General features: G+C 44.9%; 1 protein-coding gene across 1 annotated transcript in view; it reads right to left on the bottom strand.

Moving 5' to 3' along the window:
• The window catches only part of LOC119432909 (uncharacterized), a 35,586-nt gene extending 26,698 nt beyond the window's left edge, over nt 1-8,888 (bottom strand). The window contains exons 1-4 of the mRNA XM_037700061.2: nt 8,844-8,888; nt 4,205-4,317; nt 631-702; nt 427-566 (exon numbers count right to left, since the gene is read on the bottom strand). Coding sequence (XP_037555989.1) covers nt 427-482 — 56 coding nt within the window. The 5' untranslated portion in view covers nt 483-566; nt 631-702; nt 4,205-4,317; nt 8,844-8,888. The remainder of the gene's footprint in view (nt 1-426; nt 567-630; nt 703-4,204; nt 4,318-8,843) is intronic.
• Nucleotides 8,889-19,487: the final 10,599 nt, after the last annotated feature.

The raw sequence follows: 19,487 nt of genomic DNA, 5'->3' as shown, positions 1-19,487 counted from the left end.
TCCGATTGCTTAACATGGGCCAATCCTGCAAAAGCAAAAAGGCTGACTGCGGCAGTGTAATCATCGCTGGGCGGTTTTCTAAGTCAACACAAATAACACACAACCCAGCGCCATGTGCAACTACAGTATCGGTTACATTAATTTTATTTGTGATTCACACTGCCTTCTTCCAGTATCTGGATGTTACGCGTATTTTTTAGCTCCTTGTGCGGTCGCTGAACTCGAGTTCAGTGACAAAGGGTAAGTGGAAGAGTCACGCTCATCTGACCTATGCACTTTGAGTCTCCTTAGTTAGTGCAACGGTTCACTTTTAGCATTCTTCAAGTACGCAATTTAGCTATCGTTTTTCCAAATGACGGGTGAGGCATTGCCAGGTACAGCAGAAGCATTGTCCTTTCAATGGTGCCCACATCACCGCGCACTTACCCTGTCGCAAGAAACACTATGTCGACGTTGGAGTTCAGCGTTTCGTTCCACGCCATTATCAAGTCGAGCTTGTTCAGAGTCTCCTCCGCGTCTAATTGATTTGTTCCGTTAATGGTAGTGTTTTTAATTATGTCTTCCTCCTGGGTGAAAAAAAAAGCCAGAGGGTGATGGGCATCGGAAAGTATATTTGCTAAATGTTCTCACCTCGAGTTTTGACGATCCGACAAGTGTGAGGCGGATTTTTGGACTGTCATGTAGCTTGAAGTACTCCTGGGCCTGGAAAATTTAACGCGGCGATTATGTTGCGCAATTGAATGTTTTACTCGGACGTTTGTGTAACCATAACTATTATAGGAAGCAGGGCTAATCATAGCACCTACTGATAGCACTCAGCCATAGAGACAAGTGAAAAACAAGCAAAATCTGTTGAGATGTTGAAGGTGGCTAGAATGTCGCAGAATGCGGTAATCTAATACAATCTAACGGCTACATTGAGGTGCCACTTATGTGACCATTTCTATTTTTTTTATTTGCAAACAAGGCATACCTCACACAATAAGGCGCCGCTATTTATTCTAACAGCCGTCACATTCTGCTCGACAGTTTTTATAGCTAAATTTGTTTTCTTCATCATAAATCACTCTCAGCAGGAATGAAAACTGGGCGAGTTGGTATTTTTGCACATGGTAAAATCTGAGCGCTAACGACACAGCACAGCTAAAGAGGGACGCACAAGACAAGCGCTGACCCTGGCCTTTGTTTTCATCCGTCCGAACGGCATCTTCATAGAATACTAGGAGCTGAACGTCACTATTTCCTCATGCGGGCAAGCTTTTACGAGAATGTCAAAGCGCTGCTCAAGGGGCTTTAGGTAGACTGGTGCCAGTTGTAAATCGTTGAGAAAAACTTCAGATGTGTAAGTTGCGGGTGAATGCGTCAGCCTCTAGCAGGAAGTCCTGTCGGATTAACTACTGCGGTTCGCTCACTGATAATTTCACGGGGGCTTCCAAGCAGTTTACACTAAAGAAGGCATATTTAAGAAGTGAATCTCTTATACTGCGCTCCTATACCTGAAACGTTGTTTATATCTCGCGCATGTTGTTTCTTGGTAATGTTGTGCAATGTGGGGTGCGTGATGCCGTGGATAAATTGTGAGAACTACAAATGTCTAGAGCATTGAATAAAATCCGCGTCGCTAATTATTATACTTTTAATTTTACTCTTACTAATATCAAACTTTTAGCCGGGGATTTCTTCCATTCAGCAAGTCTTAGAATAGTGTCGATCTATGAGACTATGTGTATGCACCATCTGCACCTTCTACCAAGGCAATGAATGCTCTGTCTGGCTTTAGTAACTTAATTGGTCTTGCCGAACAAAAGGCCTTCTGCTAGCACACTCTTTTTACTGAACTGCAGCAAATGACTGTCCGTGTCACTTTCTTACGTTGTTTTGGCGCTACCTGGTTCGGTAATCGGTCGGCAGAAAACCAGATGGGATGATGAAGTCAGGAAATTTGCAGGCGCAAGTTGGAATACGCTAGCGCAAGACAGGGGTAATTGGAGATCGCAGGGAGAGGCCTTCGTCCTGCAGTGGACATAAACTGTAGGCTGATGATGATGATGATGATGGTTCGGTAATCGAAACACATTTTTTCAGCCTGTCCTATATAAAGTTTACTACAGCTTAGCCAGATTTCATACACTCTACTTCTGATATACAGTTCGTGTGTCTTTTATTGCTATATCAATTATATGGACACTCCAAGCGCATTTCTGCCGTCGCTGTCGTCGTCGCCTTGAATATCCGTATAATGTCCAAACACGATAACATCACCGCCGCGCGCCGTGCGCTGCGTGTGCGAGTGAAAGCTTGCGAGGGTTAGCCGACGATCGGGCGGAAGCGCGCCGTCTTCTGTCGCGCGCGAGGCACGGGGGGAAGGCGAGGGAGGGAGGGGGAGGGGGGGGGGGGGCGTTCTACTGCGGCGGCTGCTGCTTACGGCGTAGCCGCGCGGGCGCCGTATCTTGACAGTGATCTGCGGCGTGCACAAAGTGCGCGCCCGCATGGTCTTCATCTTCAAAGCGATCTGCGATGTGGCCGGTAGCCTAGTGCCGGTAGCTTCGTGCGCGCTGTGCTTTCGACGTTTAGTTCGCGTTGAAGCGAGAGACAGCACGGAGGTTAATTCACTCGCTGCGGGTGACGCGCTTTCTCACTGCAGCGTTTTGACAGCGAGTTTCCGCGGTCATCGAGCGAGATGTGGTCATGTTTACTTGTGCGCGCGGGACATCATGCTTGTTGATTTAGTTTGTAAGCGAATTTGAGCAAGTTTGTACGGCCGATAAACGTAATGTCCTTACTTCGTATAGCTGTCTACTAATGTACTATCGCAATTCGATGCTTCGCCTTTTGGGCGGAACTGCGACTTTTCTGCGTCGTTGGTGGAACATGCTGGCTGTGTTTCTTTACGAATCAGATTGCACTCACTGGAGTGCTTGGAGGGAAGAAAGAACAAGATTTATTTCATGTCTGCTGGTTACTTTTTTAATTCTGAGAAAGCATACCGGTAGCTGCTACTCAGTGGTTCAGTTGTTATGGAGTTGGGCGGCTGAAGACCACGAATTAATTCACGCCGGCCGGTCGCGGCCGCCGCGTCATCCCGTCCGCGACGCTGATGGTAACTTGTCGCTTTCATGGACATTTCTTTGCCTTGCGGATTTTCCGCGCCATAAAATTGACATTTCACTTAAAGCCACTGTCCTTCAGTTTATGTATTTGCACTGATTACCTCTTTGTCTACGCGTCGTAGTAACAAATAGGCACAGTTCCTTGTCAAATTCCGGCACAAGCCATCTCAGGATGATAGTCGACGCTAATTCCATTAGCATTGAGGCAATGTAGCAACGCGCCGCATTGCCACCACCGAAGCGCGTCACGAATGAAGCGGGTACTTTAGGCTGCTTGATTTAATCAGGTATGCTGTACATGTTTTTTTACCTAGCATTTTTGTATGCATCTCCTAAATCTTTTTTCCCCCTTCAAACTCGCTTTGGACACACAGCACCATCTAGCGGCGTGGCCGCGAAGTCCACGCATGGGTCTTGCCTGTTTATAGATTCAGACAAGATTGCCTGAATTTGCATGATGCGGGTTCGATTCCGCCTAATACCGGAGAAGTTCTAAATGACTTTGATTTTGTCATCGAAGAGCGGCGCATAATAAGCGGCACTTACCCAATGACCCAACTTGGGCCAGCGGTTAGTTTCTAACCACGTTTTTTTTTTCAGCACAGCATCTCGATGCTCCACCCATGGGCTACCCAATGACTTAAGTTGGCATGAAAGGAAAACGGTTAGCTCTGCAGAACTGAGCTTTAAATGAGTTATAGAATGAGTGTATGAAATGAGCGCGTTCATGACTTTCCGAGGTCTACAAACGGTATAATACTCTCGCATTCCCACACGTAAGCACTCTTAAGTGTGTCTGCCTAATTTTTGTCATCTGAGTATGAGAACAGAAAATATTTTGCCACAGCCAAATAACTACTGTTCCTAAAAGTCTGCTAACAAAGCATCTTCGTTAAATGCCTGGCAGTGGTATCTGAAATTGCGAAAAAGAGCATCTTTATAAACTTATCGCTTGTAGCCCTCTGACTTGACTTTGACGAAATAATTAGCTACATTTCAAGTATATTCAATTTGTCGAACAGCATATCAAATAGGCCCGTCTAACAATTCGGAGTTATGACTGGTTGCTTAACGAGGAAACCTGTGTTGCTTACGGCTCTTGTGAGTGCAGTGAAGTAGGCGTCGAAGCTGTCGTTCACTTTGAAGAGGGCGCGCTTCGCAAATGCTTTGTCATAAACGAAGTGAAGTCCTAACTTTATAATTTCGTCTGAAACAGGAAGAAATTTGCAACGCTTTAAAGTAGGTAAAAATCTGGGCAAGCATTTTAACACACCTTTATGCTTCCACAAACTCAAGATTTAATGTGTTGCAAAATTTGGACATCTAGCGTGTATCAACAAGTTGGTGTCGATAGAAAAAATGAAGATGGAACGTTAGGGTGGGAGTTGGGGGTGGGGGGAGAAGGATATTGGGGTACTTTTTTTTTTCTCAGGATAGGCGGGGAAGTCGGACTGAGGAGAGCTCTTATGACCTGCCGTAGAATGCTTGGGCAACCGAATCAATATACAGGGTGTTCTTTTTTTTTAGCTGCACCAAATTTTTAAATTTTAGAAAAATATAAAGCTTGGTCACGTTATGTTTACCATTCGAGTGTACGGATTGGCGGCCTCTAGATACAGAGCAATTTCCGCACTTACGTGCGTAATTAGCAAAGTTACGGTAATTAACTTTTTTTATTGTCAACCATAGGTGGCTACAGCAAATGAGTACTTTGGGGCCCATCGTCGACAGTATACCTATCCCAACGTTCAAATTTTGAATAGGGGAGTTCATATGGGAGCTATGCGAACAATTAGTTCTCCTTGGCAGGCTCCTTGAAACCGAAACTGGCCGCAAAAAGAGCGTCTGTGTCGTCGATGTCGCCGCCCCCCCCCCCCCCCCCCGCCTTTTGTCACGTCTCTGAGGTCACCGCCGGTGCGGCTGCGCGAGCAGCTTGCGTTATCTCCTAGCTGTCTGCGGCGTTGGCCTAGCACTTCAATGCCGGCGGGTCGCCAAATTTACTTCGTCATTCCATCGGGCGCCATGTTGCACTGTAGCGCCAAACCCGCTCCTTGGGCTTTTAGATACTTCAGGCACGGCGTCATATCAGTCTGTAGCGTCGACTGTGAACGCCGCAGACAGAAAGGAAATAACGGAAGCTGCTAGCGGGGCCGGACCGGCGGTGACCTCGGAGACGTGACGAAAGGCGGGGGGAGCAAAGGGAGGCCAAATTAGCACGTTATAGAGAAACTTACCAAGCGCGGAACCGTGCATTAATGAAACACTGTGTGCATAGTCTCTGCAAAACCAGGCAATAGGTTATAGAGAAACTTACCAAGCGCGGAACCGTGCATTAATGAAACACTGTGTGCATAGTCTCTGCAAAACCAAGTCAAACAGACCTTTCGCTCGTGATAACTATGATTGGCTGAGTTAAATCTCAACCAATCTTTTTTGCATTCCGCCTGATTGCATAATTATTATTTTTTCACATATTTTCAAGGCCCGAAGGCGTTATAAAAAGGAGTGGAGTCAAAACAAGAAATAATGCGGTAAAAATACACACAAAAATATTAACAAATGACATTCTGAACAGCGGTCTTGAAGTTGTTAGGGTCGGTGATGAGTGCGACTGATGCGGAAAGGCGATCCCAGTCTGTGCTAGTCTTATTTATTTCTGATGATCATGAGAAAATTGTAGAGCACCACGAAAACTCCCGTTACATGCAGCTTTCTTTTGCTCAATGCGTGCTACATAAGTGCTTTTCGGGGCGTGAAAGAAGACCGCGAATACACGCTAAATTGCCGCGCGACTGGCCGCTCGAGGCGCACATGGCGTGTATTCGCGGGATTCTTTCACGCTCGGAAAAACACTTTTATGTAGCATGTATTGAGCAACAGAAAGCTGTAGCGGAGTTTTTTATGTTGCTCTACAGTTTTCTCGACACTTTTCATCTCACTGTAATATTTGAGAAGTTGATGAAATTAATAAGGACTAATTATGCAATTAGGTGGAACGCAAAAAAGTTATCTGAGTATCTCCAAGCGACGGCAAACAACACTACCTTGGTTCTGTCCAGCTACGTAGCATTTTGCATACTTTTAAATCTTTTAAATCTCTGACAAGCAGCGCTGATTGGAGGACCGCCACTTGCGGGACGCAGACGCTTACTTTCAAAAGCTCTTTGGTGAAGACGAATTTGGTGTGGCGCGTAGTGTTTGCCACCGCCTCTGGTTCCCATCGTACACTTCGTAATGGTATCGCGATCCTTGTGCGAGCACTGGCACGGGAGGACGTCGAGTTCGTTCGGGCTTTGCACTACGCGCCGGAGAGAAATGCTTGGCATTGACGGTGGTAATCATCGTGAATGGTTTCCACAGCAATGTTTTTTTTTCTTCTTTTTTTATGCGTGCTAAGGTATGCCAGTGTTACCTCGGAGGCAACTCTGCTATAACGCATCGCAGTGACGGGTTCGGCTTTCGGTGAAGTTGGGGGCTGTTTTATCTGATTTGTGATGCCACAGCGCTTCTCAGTGGGTGAAAATTAGGGCCGCTAGACTACTCCGTTGTGGTGGGGGCCGTGCACATGAAAGATGTTTTTTTTTCGCCTATTCTTTATATTTACAGCGATGTGGTTAGTGCGACTAGAGCGTTCACGTACCCAGGAATTTTGGACATTGCCCCTTCGGCAGTCTGTTGAAGCTTCGCCGCAACACATTAGCGTAATTCAATGAACAGCACCTTAAAGAATTGTATTTCGAAAGATCGGTCTAGTTTGAACAAGTTCTTGTTAGTCGGCACTTAGTTCTGTCTCCTAGAAACGCGGTCTCTTGCGTGGGCCGATCCCTAAGATGTGCACAACCGCGCGCAAAAAAAAAAAAAAAAAATCAGGTTTTTATCAACAACATCATTTTCAGGTTTTCGTTATTGTTTCGCACTTTTAATATTTCAGTCTGTGAAGATTTAACATAAAAGGCATGCGCTGTGGGTGTTTTGCTTAGCGACATTTGTTTGTGGGTTGTCATTCTCAAAATTCCGAGGAATAGCTTTCTCGTACTTTCTGGGGTTTTACGTGCAAAAAGCAGTTCTGATTATGAGGCACGCCGTAGTGGAGGGCTCCGGATTAATTTTGACCACCTGGGGATAGCAGTGTTTTGGCCCTGACGAAAACTTCTATAAAGCAAAAGTGCCGTAAGTGCGCATGTTATTAGAAGGAAGTACCTTCTCGACGTCACTAATTGCAACTCGTTTAAGCTTGGCCACTATTGTGAAATATATTTTTTTAGGAGATGTTTTCCATCGAGTTACGCTGGTGTATTGCGGTGAAGTTCAACATATTTTTGAAGGAGCAATGTCCAGAATGTTTGTACATGAAAAGCGGCCCCTTCATGTCTCTCGTATCTGAGTCTTCAACCATGGTGTAAATAAATCATTAAAGTTTTTGCAACAGCCACGTCTTCCTTCCTGCCCGGCCGCATGGTCTCCTAATGCCCATGACACGGCAATCTCGGTCACCTACCATTTATAAAAAAAGCCGGACGGCTAGCTACGAGGAACGAGATTCTCGTGCCCTAACAGGCATTCTAGAAACACTACAAAGTTTCCACGCTTCCCTGGGAGGACGAAAAAAAAAAGGCAACGAATTCATATTAGGGGAAATGGAGGTCATATTATGGGCGACGTGTTTGGTTCAATTATCTGTTTGGAAAGAATTAATCAATACTCGCTTTTCTTTTTCCAAGTTCTCATGCGTTGAGGCGTGTAATTGGTTATTCTGGCTCCTCGGAGAACTACGCTAAGCATGTTGTTTATATTTCGTCCAAGTAGAATAAAGCTTGTTGTGAGTGACGAGCGATAAATGCTTAATTTGTGTATGTTAATTACAGCTTTTGTAGAAAATAACTTATTCAAGCGTTTTATTATGTTATGCCGTCGTTATCGGCAATGATTCCCTTAGTCCTAAAGCAACTCTAAAAGACGCCAAGTTCCAATTTGGTGAAAATAGGGGCATGTTAAGTGTAATGTGCTGGGAAACTTTCATTTTCTTTTATTTTCCTATTTTCGTGCGTCGTACGAGGTTTGTAGTTCGTTTACCCAGTGTCATCGGTGAAATGAACCAGACACCTCGTTTATATTTGGCAAAAATAAGGGACACGCTTTGGGTGATGTTTAAGCAATATTGAAAGTGTGTCGATTAGTTGCAGCCTTTGCTATAAATTACGTATGCAAGCACTCCGGAGCGTTATAAGGGGGTTTTACGAACAGCGCAGAATTTAACCCGCTGCTCCTATAGGGACGAAGTTACCCAAGGTAAAATTTAGTAAAGATAATGCAACAATATAGCCAATGTTCTCTCGTAGTAAAATGTGTTTGTATGAATTGCAGCGTTTGTAAAGATTTATTAATAAGGGATAAAAAGCGTTCATGCGGGCAAGGTTTTCAACGGGCGAGTCATGTGCGGGTAATGTTTTAAAGTGTGTGGTGTAATTGCAGGCGACTCAAAATTTTTATTGCAACCTCGCGAAAGCTACGCTTAAAATTTGGTTGATTCTGGAAGGTCGCTGCTAGAAAACTTGCTCTAAAACACTCATGTACATTCCCAGCGTGTCCGTGAAAAAGGGCCAAACGGTTTTTTTATTGAATTTATGTGTCTAAAAAGAAACTAAATACAAAAAACTGGATATTGCGTTTTTCATCTTGTTTGTTCAAACAGCACTCGGTATGACGGAAAATTGGCTTTAAATATAAAATTACCTTCCTGCTCTTCCACTTGCACCCCTTCTCCGGAAGCAGCATCTAGAAATGAAGAATAGTTTTGATTTGTTACAAGGCCTTAGAAATGCAGTATATATGAGCGCACCGACGTAAGAGGCAGTGATAGTCGGATAAATCTCACTCAGTACGTACGGTGGAATAAAATATGACCGTGAAGAAACAAATTAGAACACGCATTATGGGTAATTCCTTCAAATGTGAATTGTGGTAGTACCTTGAAATAAAAAAAAGAAAACACAGAGAGAGAGAGAGAGAGAGAAAGAGAGAGAGAAATGTACCCTGCCTCTAAACGAAACATCTATGAGTGAACCACATCAGTGCCATGTATACAGGGTGTCAAAGCTAACTTTGGCCAAGTTTTTAATATATGCTAAAACACGTTAGGTAGTCGCCAACAAACGCGTGCTGTTGGCTATGCACTGGAACAAGTCAATCTTGCGTGTGTGTGTGCCAAAGTCGATTAGTTAACCAACTTCGCAAATATAAACTGGAGGCCATGACTTCTTATAAGAACGCTGTAGAGCGCCTTATGAAACATCTCATTCAGCAGCTTCCAATGTCCGACTTTTTAAGTACTAAACTTTTCTACGTCCTAAATAAAGCACGTGAAATACGAAAAAAAAAAATTGGAGAACGCTTAAGGTTCGCTTTCAAGAGTGGAACGCGATAGCGTTCAAAGATCCCTTACTGCTTCTTACGCTTCCCGACAACTGCAGCTTATGCAACCTCAATGGTTACCGGGAAACGCTGGCGCCGAACGCTATGCACGAAGGCGAGCCGTCTTATAGAAACGCGGCCTCTTGCGTGGGCCGATCCCGGAGATTGTGCACAACCGCGCCTAAAAAAATTACATCATTTTCAGGTTATCGTTATTGTTTCGCACTTTTAATATTTCAGTCGGAGAATATTTAAATTACGGGGTTTTACGTGCCAAAACCACGATATGATTATGGGGCACGCCGTAGTGAAGGACTCCGGAAATTTCGACCACCTGGGGGTTCTTTAACGTGCACCTAAATCTAAGTACACGGGTGTTTTCGCATTTCGCCCCCATCGAAATGCGGCCAGTCGGAGAAGATTTAACATAAAGGCATGATGCGCTGTGGGTGTTTTGCTTCGCGACATTTATTTGTGGGTTGTCATTCTCAAAATTCCGAGGAATAGCTTTGTCAATAATGTAATACAAGGTGTAATTGTAATAATGTAATTACTGGTAGAATGGTGTGGCAATATAACCCGCATATGCCGCACGTCATAGCATATACCTAAACATGTATATTCTGAGGAACTGCGTGGTTAGGGATAACTTTCGCGGACGCCGGCGCCAACGCCGACGTCGGATTTTCTGCGACACGGGTCCCTTAACGCTATCGCGTTAAATAAAATGCACGTGACATGCTCCGCCACGATTGTAGTGGTCTCAAACGTGCCGCGTATGACCGAACAAAGATTTCATCTACCATTGGTGCGCTGCCGCTTAAAAAGTGACGGGGCAGCGACGGAGGCGCTGGCTCTGTGATTTAGGCCATAGAGTTCTCTACAAAAATTACTAGAGGGAACACTGGCGCTGCAATCGTTCAGCCACCATGGGAATGATGGGCAGTGCGTGGATTTCTCTCATCTTCGTGCTTGTGGATTCAGACGTTCTTGTGGCTTTATCTGTCCTCTTTGTCCAAAATTTCAGAGTAACCTAGGGTTCACAGCCTTCTGTGCAGAAGGCTGTAAACACGCACAATCACTACTAATCTCAGCGGTTCCGCCTGTCGAGGAGGCCAAATCGAAACGCGCCAGACGTGTCACCGCGCTGGCTTTCCCTCGAGAAATACACGAGGTTGTTCGGTGCCGCTCGGCTATGCCTGCGTTCGGGGCGTAATTAGGGAAATTTAGCTTGTACGGTAAGCCGCTCCGTTAGCGTTGGGGCGTTTTGTCAGGTGTGTACTGCGCATGCGCGTGCCTTTCCGTGCTTTTACCGGATGCCGGATTGCCCGATCCGCCCCGTGCGCGTCCGCTCCGGCCAGGTGGCCAGCCTTACCGCGTCTACCCCGATGGCCGAATAGGCCGAGTCAAGACAAGCCAAGAAAAACAGAACAGTATAAATGATAAAATGGCTGCCCCGCCCGTTGTGCACTCGCGCAGGCGATATGTACCGTTTGATGACGTAATTATTTCAGATGAAGTGATTTCCCTAAATCTTTTTCACGATGCAGGAATGCGGGTGAAGGTCGCTGAGAAACTCGGCGACCTCACCCAAGTGGCGCGGAACGTCCGAAGCGCTAAGGAGAGGTTGGACCTCCTCCTAGCGCCATTCCTACGCCAGGACACCACAAACAGGAGAAAGTTAATGTTCCGGACGTTTATTACACGTCGATATTCTAATCTATACGTTTTGGCCAAATTTTCCAAGTGTGCCTGTTTTTTTTTTTACTAGATCGGGAACGGAGAAAGAATATGAGGCGGTGGACAGGCTGCTACAGCAGGTATAGCAGACCTGGCTCGTGAGTGGAGCTACCGCCCGCCGCGATCAGCGGTGAGGAGCCACCGCGTAGAGAAGGGCAGGCCTGCGTGCGCTGCTGCAAGGGTCGCTCGACCAAAAAATCGCATGCCTGGCATCCGCCAGAGAGCCACCTTGAAGGTCCTCGCCAACGCTTTAAAGGAGGGGGACAATGATTTTGGTAAGACACTTGTTCGCTTTTTCTTTCTTTCTTTTATTTTAGGGGAGAGGAAAAGGGGGGGGATGACGCGCATGAAATGTTAGCATTCAACTCGATCGGTAAATACAACGGCAAATATGCTTGCACTTCTGGCATACCGTAAGCATTATTATGTTTATTCATTTCACACCTAAAATAGGCCACTGTATGGCTTCTCGAAAGCTTGCATTCAAGTATGCAAACCATGTTCATTTTGTTTAGCCGTGTAGCTGCAGTTTTGAATCAGAGAGCCAAGTAATTGCCGTAATTACCATTAATATAAGTGCCCCAATGCTGCTGTTATGCCTTCTTTTTTAAGGTACTGCAATTAGGAATTTGTAAATGATGTAGAACTGTGGGGATGCTTCTTCATTGATATGCAATATTCTCCTACCTGAATTCTTCAGTCTGAAATTTGACCCAACGCACCTCTCTTTGATTGAACGGTTGGGAACGAGTACACGTAACCTGCCCTAAGTGTTAGAAAAGGTACTGGTGTCAGCTTTACGGTTTCACAAAAGTTTGCGCTCTTTTCTATCTGTAGGGGACAACAGGGACGTGCTGACACCTGCAGCTTTGTTACACCGAATGTGCAGCACTGAAGCTGCCGAACAGGAGCCAGCAGACGAGCCCGACGACCCAGGCAGGTGGTCCTCAACAGGATGTCCTGAATCACCTGAGCCATCTTGTCGTATGTAGAAATATCTCATTCTCAGTGCATATGATACAAGCTCAGTAAAACAGTACCTCCTCTACTCAGTTCTTCAAGCAACCTGTTACAAATGTCTTGATGAAGACATTCTTAAAGTTCTCATGCCATGTGTGGCACTTTGTGGGTTTCCGCAGACTCATTTACTCAATCAGTATTCTGGTGCTTCGAATTGTAGATTAGTTTTCCCTCATGTTGTCCTCTGGTTAGCTCAGTTGGTGGAGAAACTGTCCTAGAAGGGCATTAGTTCAACATTAAACTCGAGGCCAGAATAGGTTTTCTCGGAATTGTGCAGCTTTCTTTATAAACAAAACCCGCTAGGTTTCCTAATAGCTTCGGGCTACATGCAGGTGAATACCAATTTTTTCCAGTCATGAAGCTTTCCCCACACTGCGGATTTCCACAGAACAGCATTTGCTCAATGTGCACTCGTCATACTGTTCAGCAGTGGCAGTTTACTAGCCAACCCAATGAATGGGCTCGATGGACAGTATTTGACTATTGTGAACGCATTCTTTCTGGGTGCTTTGTACTATTTCCGGCTGTAAGATTCTTTAGCTATCACGCAAACTTTCAGATGCTTCAGGACCTGCAAGTAGACAGTTGCATTGATTGTTTGACCTTCATATAGTAGTAGTAGTAGTAGTAGTAGTAGTAGTAGTAGTAGTAGTAGTAGTAGTAGTAGTAGTAGTAGAAAATTTTATTTGGTGTTTTGTAACGAAGTCCCAGAGGGTGGCGCCCTCAGTCCAGGGCCCCATTTGCTGTTGCTATCCGGCTGGCCCGGTCGATCAGGTATCGCTGGTCGTCGAAGGCTGAGCTGGAAAGAGCGGCTTCCCAATGGGATGGGGAGGCGTTGGGTATTCTAGGTAAGCCGTGTGGTTTGGAGCGTTCCCACGTAGAATGGTAGAGGTTTGGGTGTCCACCATAGAAAGGACATTTGTCGGGGCACTGGCTAGGGTAAAAAGTGTGGCGGAGAGCAAGGCTAGGGAACGTATTAGTTTGGAGCTGACGCCAAGCGGCTGCATCTGCACGGTTTAGCTTCACGTGTGGTGGAGGGAATGTTCTACGGGGTAGTCTGTGGTGTTGTAGTATGTGCGTGTATGTAAGCGGTATCGTTTCCACCTAGTCTGGGTTGGACTGGCCTTCCACCGGTGCCTGGAGGGTTAGGCCTCGGGCTGTCGCATGAACGTGCTCATTGCCAGGGAGAGATGCATGCCCAGGTGTCCATACTAAGTGAACTAGTGGAATATTTTGTTTTTTGTGTAGCATTTTATGAGCGATCGGTGAAATCCGTCCTTGTGCGTAGTTTTACATGCTTGCTGGGAATCTGTAAGGATACATATGATCTTATCTGGGGTTTGAGCGCTGATGGCGAGGGCTATGGCACATTCTTCAGCTTCCGTGCAGTTGTCAGAGCGTATTGCGGCTGATAGTACTGCTTCGCCCCTCCAGTCGGCCGCCGCTACCACTTTGGCTGTATTGTCGGGGAGCACGTGGCGTCTGTATAGAAGGTGTCGAGGTCGTTGCCGTATGCTCGGTGCAGTGCCATTGCACGTGCAGCGCGCCTGTCATTATCGTGTTCGGGCTGCATATTCCGAGGTATGGGGGCCACTGTAATGTTTTCTTCTATGTTTGGTGCGATCGACAGGGGCTCTCGTGGGGCAAACTATGATGTTGGGTAACGTAATTGTCTGAGTTCGTGCCATCCTGTCGATGTACGTTTCAGTCGTTCTATCTGACCGACTTTCTGGGCTTCGATTAATTCGGCCATGGCAAACCAAGCTGTAATAGTCTGGCTGTTGAGGTGTGTAGATAGGAAGGCCTGTCGCCGTTTTCACCGCTGTTCGTGTCAGGGTGTCTAGCTGGTTTGTTTGTTTTTGGGTGAATTGGTGGTAAGGTGCGTGATAGGTAATGCGGCTTACGATTAAAGCGTGTATGATGCACATGGCGTCGGATTCCTTTAGGCCGTGGCGGCGGTTCGTGATCCGCCGGATCACGTGCACTACCTGATTAATCTGTTTCTTCAGTAGTGTCAGGGTATATGTCACTTTCGCATTGGCTTGAACGTGGAGTCCTAGTAAGCGTAATTTATTAACCTAATTTACAGGTTCACCCTCGATAGTCACCGTGATGTCAGGCGGTAGGTGATGTTTCCTTTGGAGTTTTTTTTTTTTTTTTTTTTTTTTTTTTTACTATAAGGAGTTCTGACTTTCGAGCTGCGCACGTAAGTCCCCCTGCTCGTGCATATTTCTGGGTGACATCCGCTGCTGCATGTAGTGCGTCCTGTATTTCACCATCTGAGCCACTGGTGGCCCAGATGGCAATATCAGCATAAAGCGCATGCCTGATTCCCGGTACTGCATCTAGTAGTGCAGGTAGTCTGCTCATAGCTATGTTAAATAGCACGGAGGAAAGCACTGATCCTTGTCGCGTGCCTTTTCCCGCAAGAGGGATGGAGTCCGAACGTATATTTCCTATACCTATAATCGCAGTGCGATCCTTAAGAAACGCCCGGGCGTAATTGTATAGTCGTCGGCCACACTTTGTTGCTGCTAGATGGGTGAGTATGAGGTCGTCAGCTACGTTATCAAACGCGTCTTTCAGGTCTAACGCAAGGATAGCTTTGCTTTGTTGGGTGCTGATATGGTCAATTATCTCTTCCTTAATTTGCAGTAGTACATCTTGAGTGGATAGCCCCGGTCGAAAACCGAACATTGTGTGCGGCAATAATGCTTGCTCTTCTAGGTACGGCTGAAGCCTTGCCAGGACGACGTTTTCAAATAAATTTCCTATGCATGATGTGAGCGAGATGGGTCTCAGTTGGTTTAGAGAGGGCTGCTTGTCTGGTTTTGGAATCATTGTAATATCGGCGTGCCGCAATCTTGCGGTAGCGTGCCCTCTAGCCAGTCGTACAAATTAATGGTGCATCATTCCATGGCAGTCTGGAAACACAATCAATGTGACCTTTATTATTGCTTTGTTGTTCCGCACTTGCATTCGGCCTTGGCTTTTTTCATTCTTTTTTTTTTTTCACTGCGACTTCAGCTTTGTATGCTCGTAAATTCAAGTCTCGGCCGACGACAACTCTTTACAAGAATTTATTGCTGTCATCTTAACTCTTCCAATCAATGCAACATTGTTCTTGCCCGAACTTGTGTATAGGAGTCGGCAGTTTTGACACCATCTTGTTGCAAGACTGTCATTTCTATATGTTATGCCATGATCCGGTGAACATACAACTTTCCCAAGATAGCTGCTTCTGACATCATTCCAACAGTCGTTTGGCAGTCAGTGAACACAATAGAATGCACAGAATCAATGATTTCATCTTCGTTCAAGGTGGAGGGGAATCCATATCATGCATCGTCCTAGGGGTATTCAAGGCCTTCCCAAAAAACACTGGACCCACTTGAACGTACAGCCCCTTCCTTTAGGGCATCCTTTTGGGAATCTTGCAACGTTTGATGAATTTTTTATCCATTCTTGCCCAATTTGGCAACTTCGCAAGTAATTTGATATTGATGTCTTTGGTTCCATCTGCTCTTCAATCTAAATTTCGACAAAGTACAAGTGAGTTGCACAAAACAGTGCGCACACAAAATTCGGCCGCAGCAGTTCTTACAGCAGTTCGGTTCGTACCGGAGGTCCACAGGGTGTTTTTGAGTGGAGAGAAAAGGAACGCGGTGCCACTATATGCCGTCTCCCACTTTTTCAAAGAATGTGTTGCTGGACTATCATAGTTTCCTGACTTTGATGCTGACTCACTGCATTAACTCTTGTGATGGCAACGCAAAGCACAATGCAGCGCAATGCCAACACAAAACAAGTTGAATACATGAATTTTGTAAAGGTCTTATATTTTCGTGTTGCTGTCAGCCGACTTAGATGTGAGCTTTAACGTTGTTTTGCAGCATTTCAAGACTCTTGCATTATATAAGCAGATTTAAGCATCACTTGGGTGGCATTAGTAAAATCACCTTTGTTACTAACTGCTTTTTGCTGGCAAGCTTGTTTTAATAAAGTCTGCCAAAGTGGTGGTTTGTTGGCCATTAATGCAAGCCAAATGGAGATTGAGTGCACCAAGTAGGTAGGTAGTCCCTAAAAGCTTGCCAATGTACAGAAGTATGACAAAACAAGGAAACAGCTCAAGTAAAGCACTGCTATAAGTTTTAAGCATTTTAGCCCTCTAGCATTTCGCTTGTATACATTGGTGCAGGTGGAAGGACATGGTTGTACAATATGTGTGGTTGAAGGCACCAGATGAAGACAAAACATATTCAGGAGCTAGACCATGAAATGTGACAGTGTGCATATTATAGTAACATGCAAGCCTGTGTGCTGTCTTTGTAACAGTATTGTATGCTCATTTTTCTGAAATTGTAAATTTGTACCATTTTGTGGTATAGCTATGTGGATTGGATTAACTTTCACTTAATGATGATTTTGTCTGGAAACTCTATCTGAATGAGTAGTATGTGCAGTGAAGCAGGGTTATTGAAATCGCCTAATAATATTTAAAATTACAATCTTAAAACACATGCTTGCAAAAAGATTTTGCCTGTTTAAAGTCCTCGGAGATAATAGTTCACAAACTTTCTCATCCTTTATTCTAGTTAATTGAAGAGCTCATATAAGTACAGTGAACTCACGTTAGGACGGTCTCGGTTAAGACAATTTCTCGCATGTAACAAAAACATCGCATTGTTTCTTTGTGTTTCCATAGACTCAATGCAAAAAAAAAATAATCGGTTAAGACGAACCGCCTCAGACGTACTCTTCGGTTAGGACGAACATTCGGAGTGACCGCTACCTATCCTGGAGGCTAGGGTACCTCAATGCGCCGCGCAAAAAAAAAAGTTAGCTAAAGTGGAGAAACTCTCTTGGCCAATACTGTTTCTCCATCACGGACTGGATGAAACCAAGCAAGACAGTTTTCACTTAACAAACCATATAAAGACAGTTTTCTATTAAGTTCAGCTAAATAAATGCTTTTTATGTCATTTTCCCCCTGTTGTGAGTCTACTTCATTTATCGCTTTGAAGTAAGCTATTTGGATGCACCTGCTCATGTTGACAAATATTTTTGGTGGACACTTCTGGGCTAGAGATCCTGTGTTAGAATCCTACCGTCGGACAGTTTTTTAACAGTGTTTATTTAACTGCTTATTACGCATTACCTTGTTGAAAATGACGAGGTTACAAAGTGAGAAAAAAAAAAAAAAAGCCGTTCGAAGCCAGAAGGGCGAAGTTTAGGCAAATCCTCGTACTACCCATCAATCTCTCGCTAGCTTAACCGCCCCGCCTGTAGCTCCCGTTGACACTAGCGTTCCCTCCAGAAATTATTGCATGAAACTCCATGATTTATGCCAGGGAAGTGCTTCCCTCGCGGTGGTTTATGATAGCGATAAGCTCACCAGGCGCCGCATTATAGGCTAAGTAGATGCGCTGTCCCTTCACACTTGGCGTGTTTGGGAGAGTGCAATGGCGTTAAGTCACCCTGCACAGTGACGAGTGTGGAAAAGGAAAATGCACACTCCATTGTTTACCTTAAACCAGCGCGGTGCCTCAGCGGCTACGGCGTTGCGCTGCTGAACGCAAGGTTGTGGGCTCGATTCCCAGGCGCGTAGGCCACATTATGACGGGGGCGGAATACAAAAGCGCTCGTGCACAGGGCTTTGGCGGCACGGTATAGGGACCGACAAGCAAAATTGTGCCACCTTTTCCTTTTTTGATGCGCTAGCAACAAACGGTCCATTGAGCGAAAAAGCCGCCGTCTGTAACCTCGAAACGGCGCCTAAATTCCTATTGGCTACGACACAACGTCACGTACGCGCCTCGACGCCACGTCACCCTCGCTCTCGGAAGCCTGTGTTATCCGGGCGTTTCCTGTCCGCGCACGCTCTCGCCTGCGTTATAAATTCGTCTCGGTAATCGCTATAAAGAAATTAATGTATATGTAAAAAGAACAAATTCGAAAGCAATAACGTTGGCAGTAATGAGTTTCGAGCCTACGACGTTGCCCCAAGCTCAGAAGCCGAGTGTCTGACCCACTGGGCTAAACCAGCGCCTCCTAAATAGCAGGCCTGTGCACTCCGCTTTATGACGTCATGCTTGCTACTATTTACAATATTATTATTATTACAATGTGAATAATGCGATTGGTTTTAAACAATAATTTATTTTTCCGATGTTACGCACCAATTATGGTTAGCGGAGTGTCCGTATTTCGTCCGTTTCATTCTGGAACACACTACCTCCTACTGTTAAGTCACGTAAATCTTTTGAATTTAAACGAAAACTTAAAGTCCATATTTTATCATTTGCAACCAACTTAGTTACGTCCTTTTTTTTTTTCTCTCTCCAAATGTACACTTTGTTAACACTTTAGCTGCACCAATAAAGGTTCGGATAGTTATGCCTCATTATCCATTTACATTATATATAATGACGTTATAGTTACTTCTACCGCTGTTGCTACAGTTTGTTGTAATGAGTCGAATGTTATAATAATAATTTTTTCTAGGATGTTACGTATTTTTATATGCTGCACGTATTAACAGATGTACTTGCATGTTTGTAGCTGATTTGTATTAGTTTTGTCCTAAACTAATGTTATGTTTGCTCTTCTTAAGTTCATTACATTAATTGTTGCAACTGCTGTTTATACTTTTACTTATACGCTCCACAGGCGCTCCCATTGCAGTCTTTGACCTCGGGACCGCCTCCTGTATAATATTTCTTTGTACAGTATTTTGTACTCTATCTTGTCTAATAATAATAAAACTTAATTAATTCACTCATTAAATTTAAGGCTTTCACCCAGATTCAGGTTTAAATTACTGTACATAGGTCGTTAAGGTTGTGGCCGCTTTCGAGTATACAAATTGTAGTGTCCGCGCGCGCTTGACTAACAAGTGTAGCTCACTGAAGTACCACACAGTTATATTATAACTGTAAAAAAAAAAGGATACCGTTGAAAGTGAAATTGAACCTATTCCAATACGAGCATGCACCATTACAAAGAAGAGGCACGCGTTGTGATGCGTCGCGACACAAGTGGTTATGAAAAACGTGGGTACATCTGGAATCGAGTAGCCTTGAGTATCTTTATGCTTGTATGGTCCAATGCTTTGCTGCTTATGTCAGATGTGTTTGCAAGGTTTCGACTTAACCTCATCGGTCACCTAGCACCCATTTGTGAGTGGAAGTCAAGTCGGAGGCAGTT

Source organism: Dermacentor silvarum, chromosome 11, assembly GCF_013339745.2.
Source record: "Dermacentor silvarum isolate Dsil-2018 chromosome 11, BIME_Dsil_1.4, whole genome shotgun sequence".
Taxonomy (NCBI): Eukaryota; Metazoa; Arthropoda; class Arachnida; order Ixodida; family Ixodidae; genus Dermacentor; species Dermacentor silvarum.
This window is presented reverse-complemented; position numbering and strand designations above follow the sequence as displayed.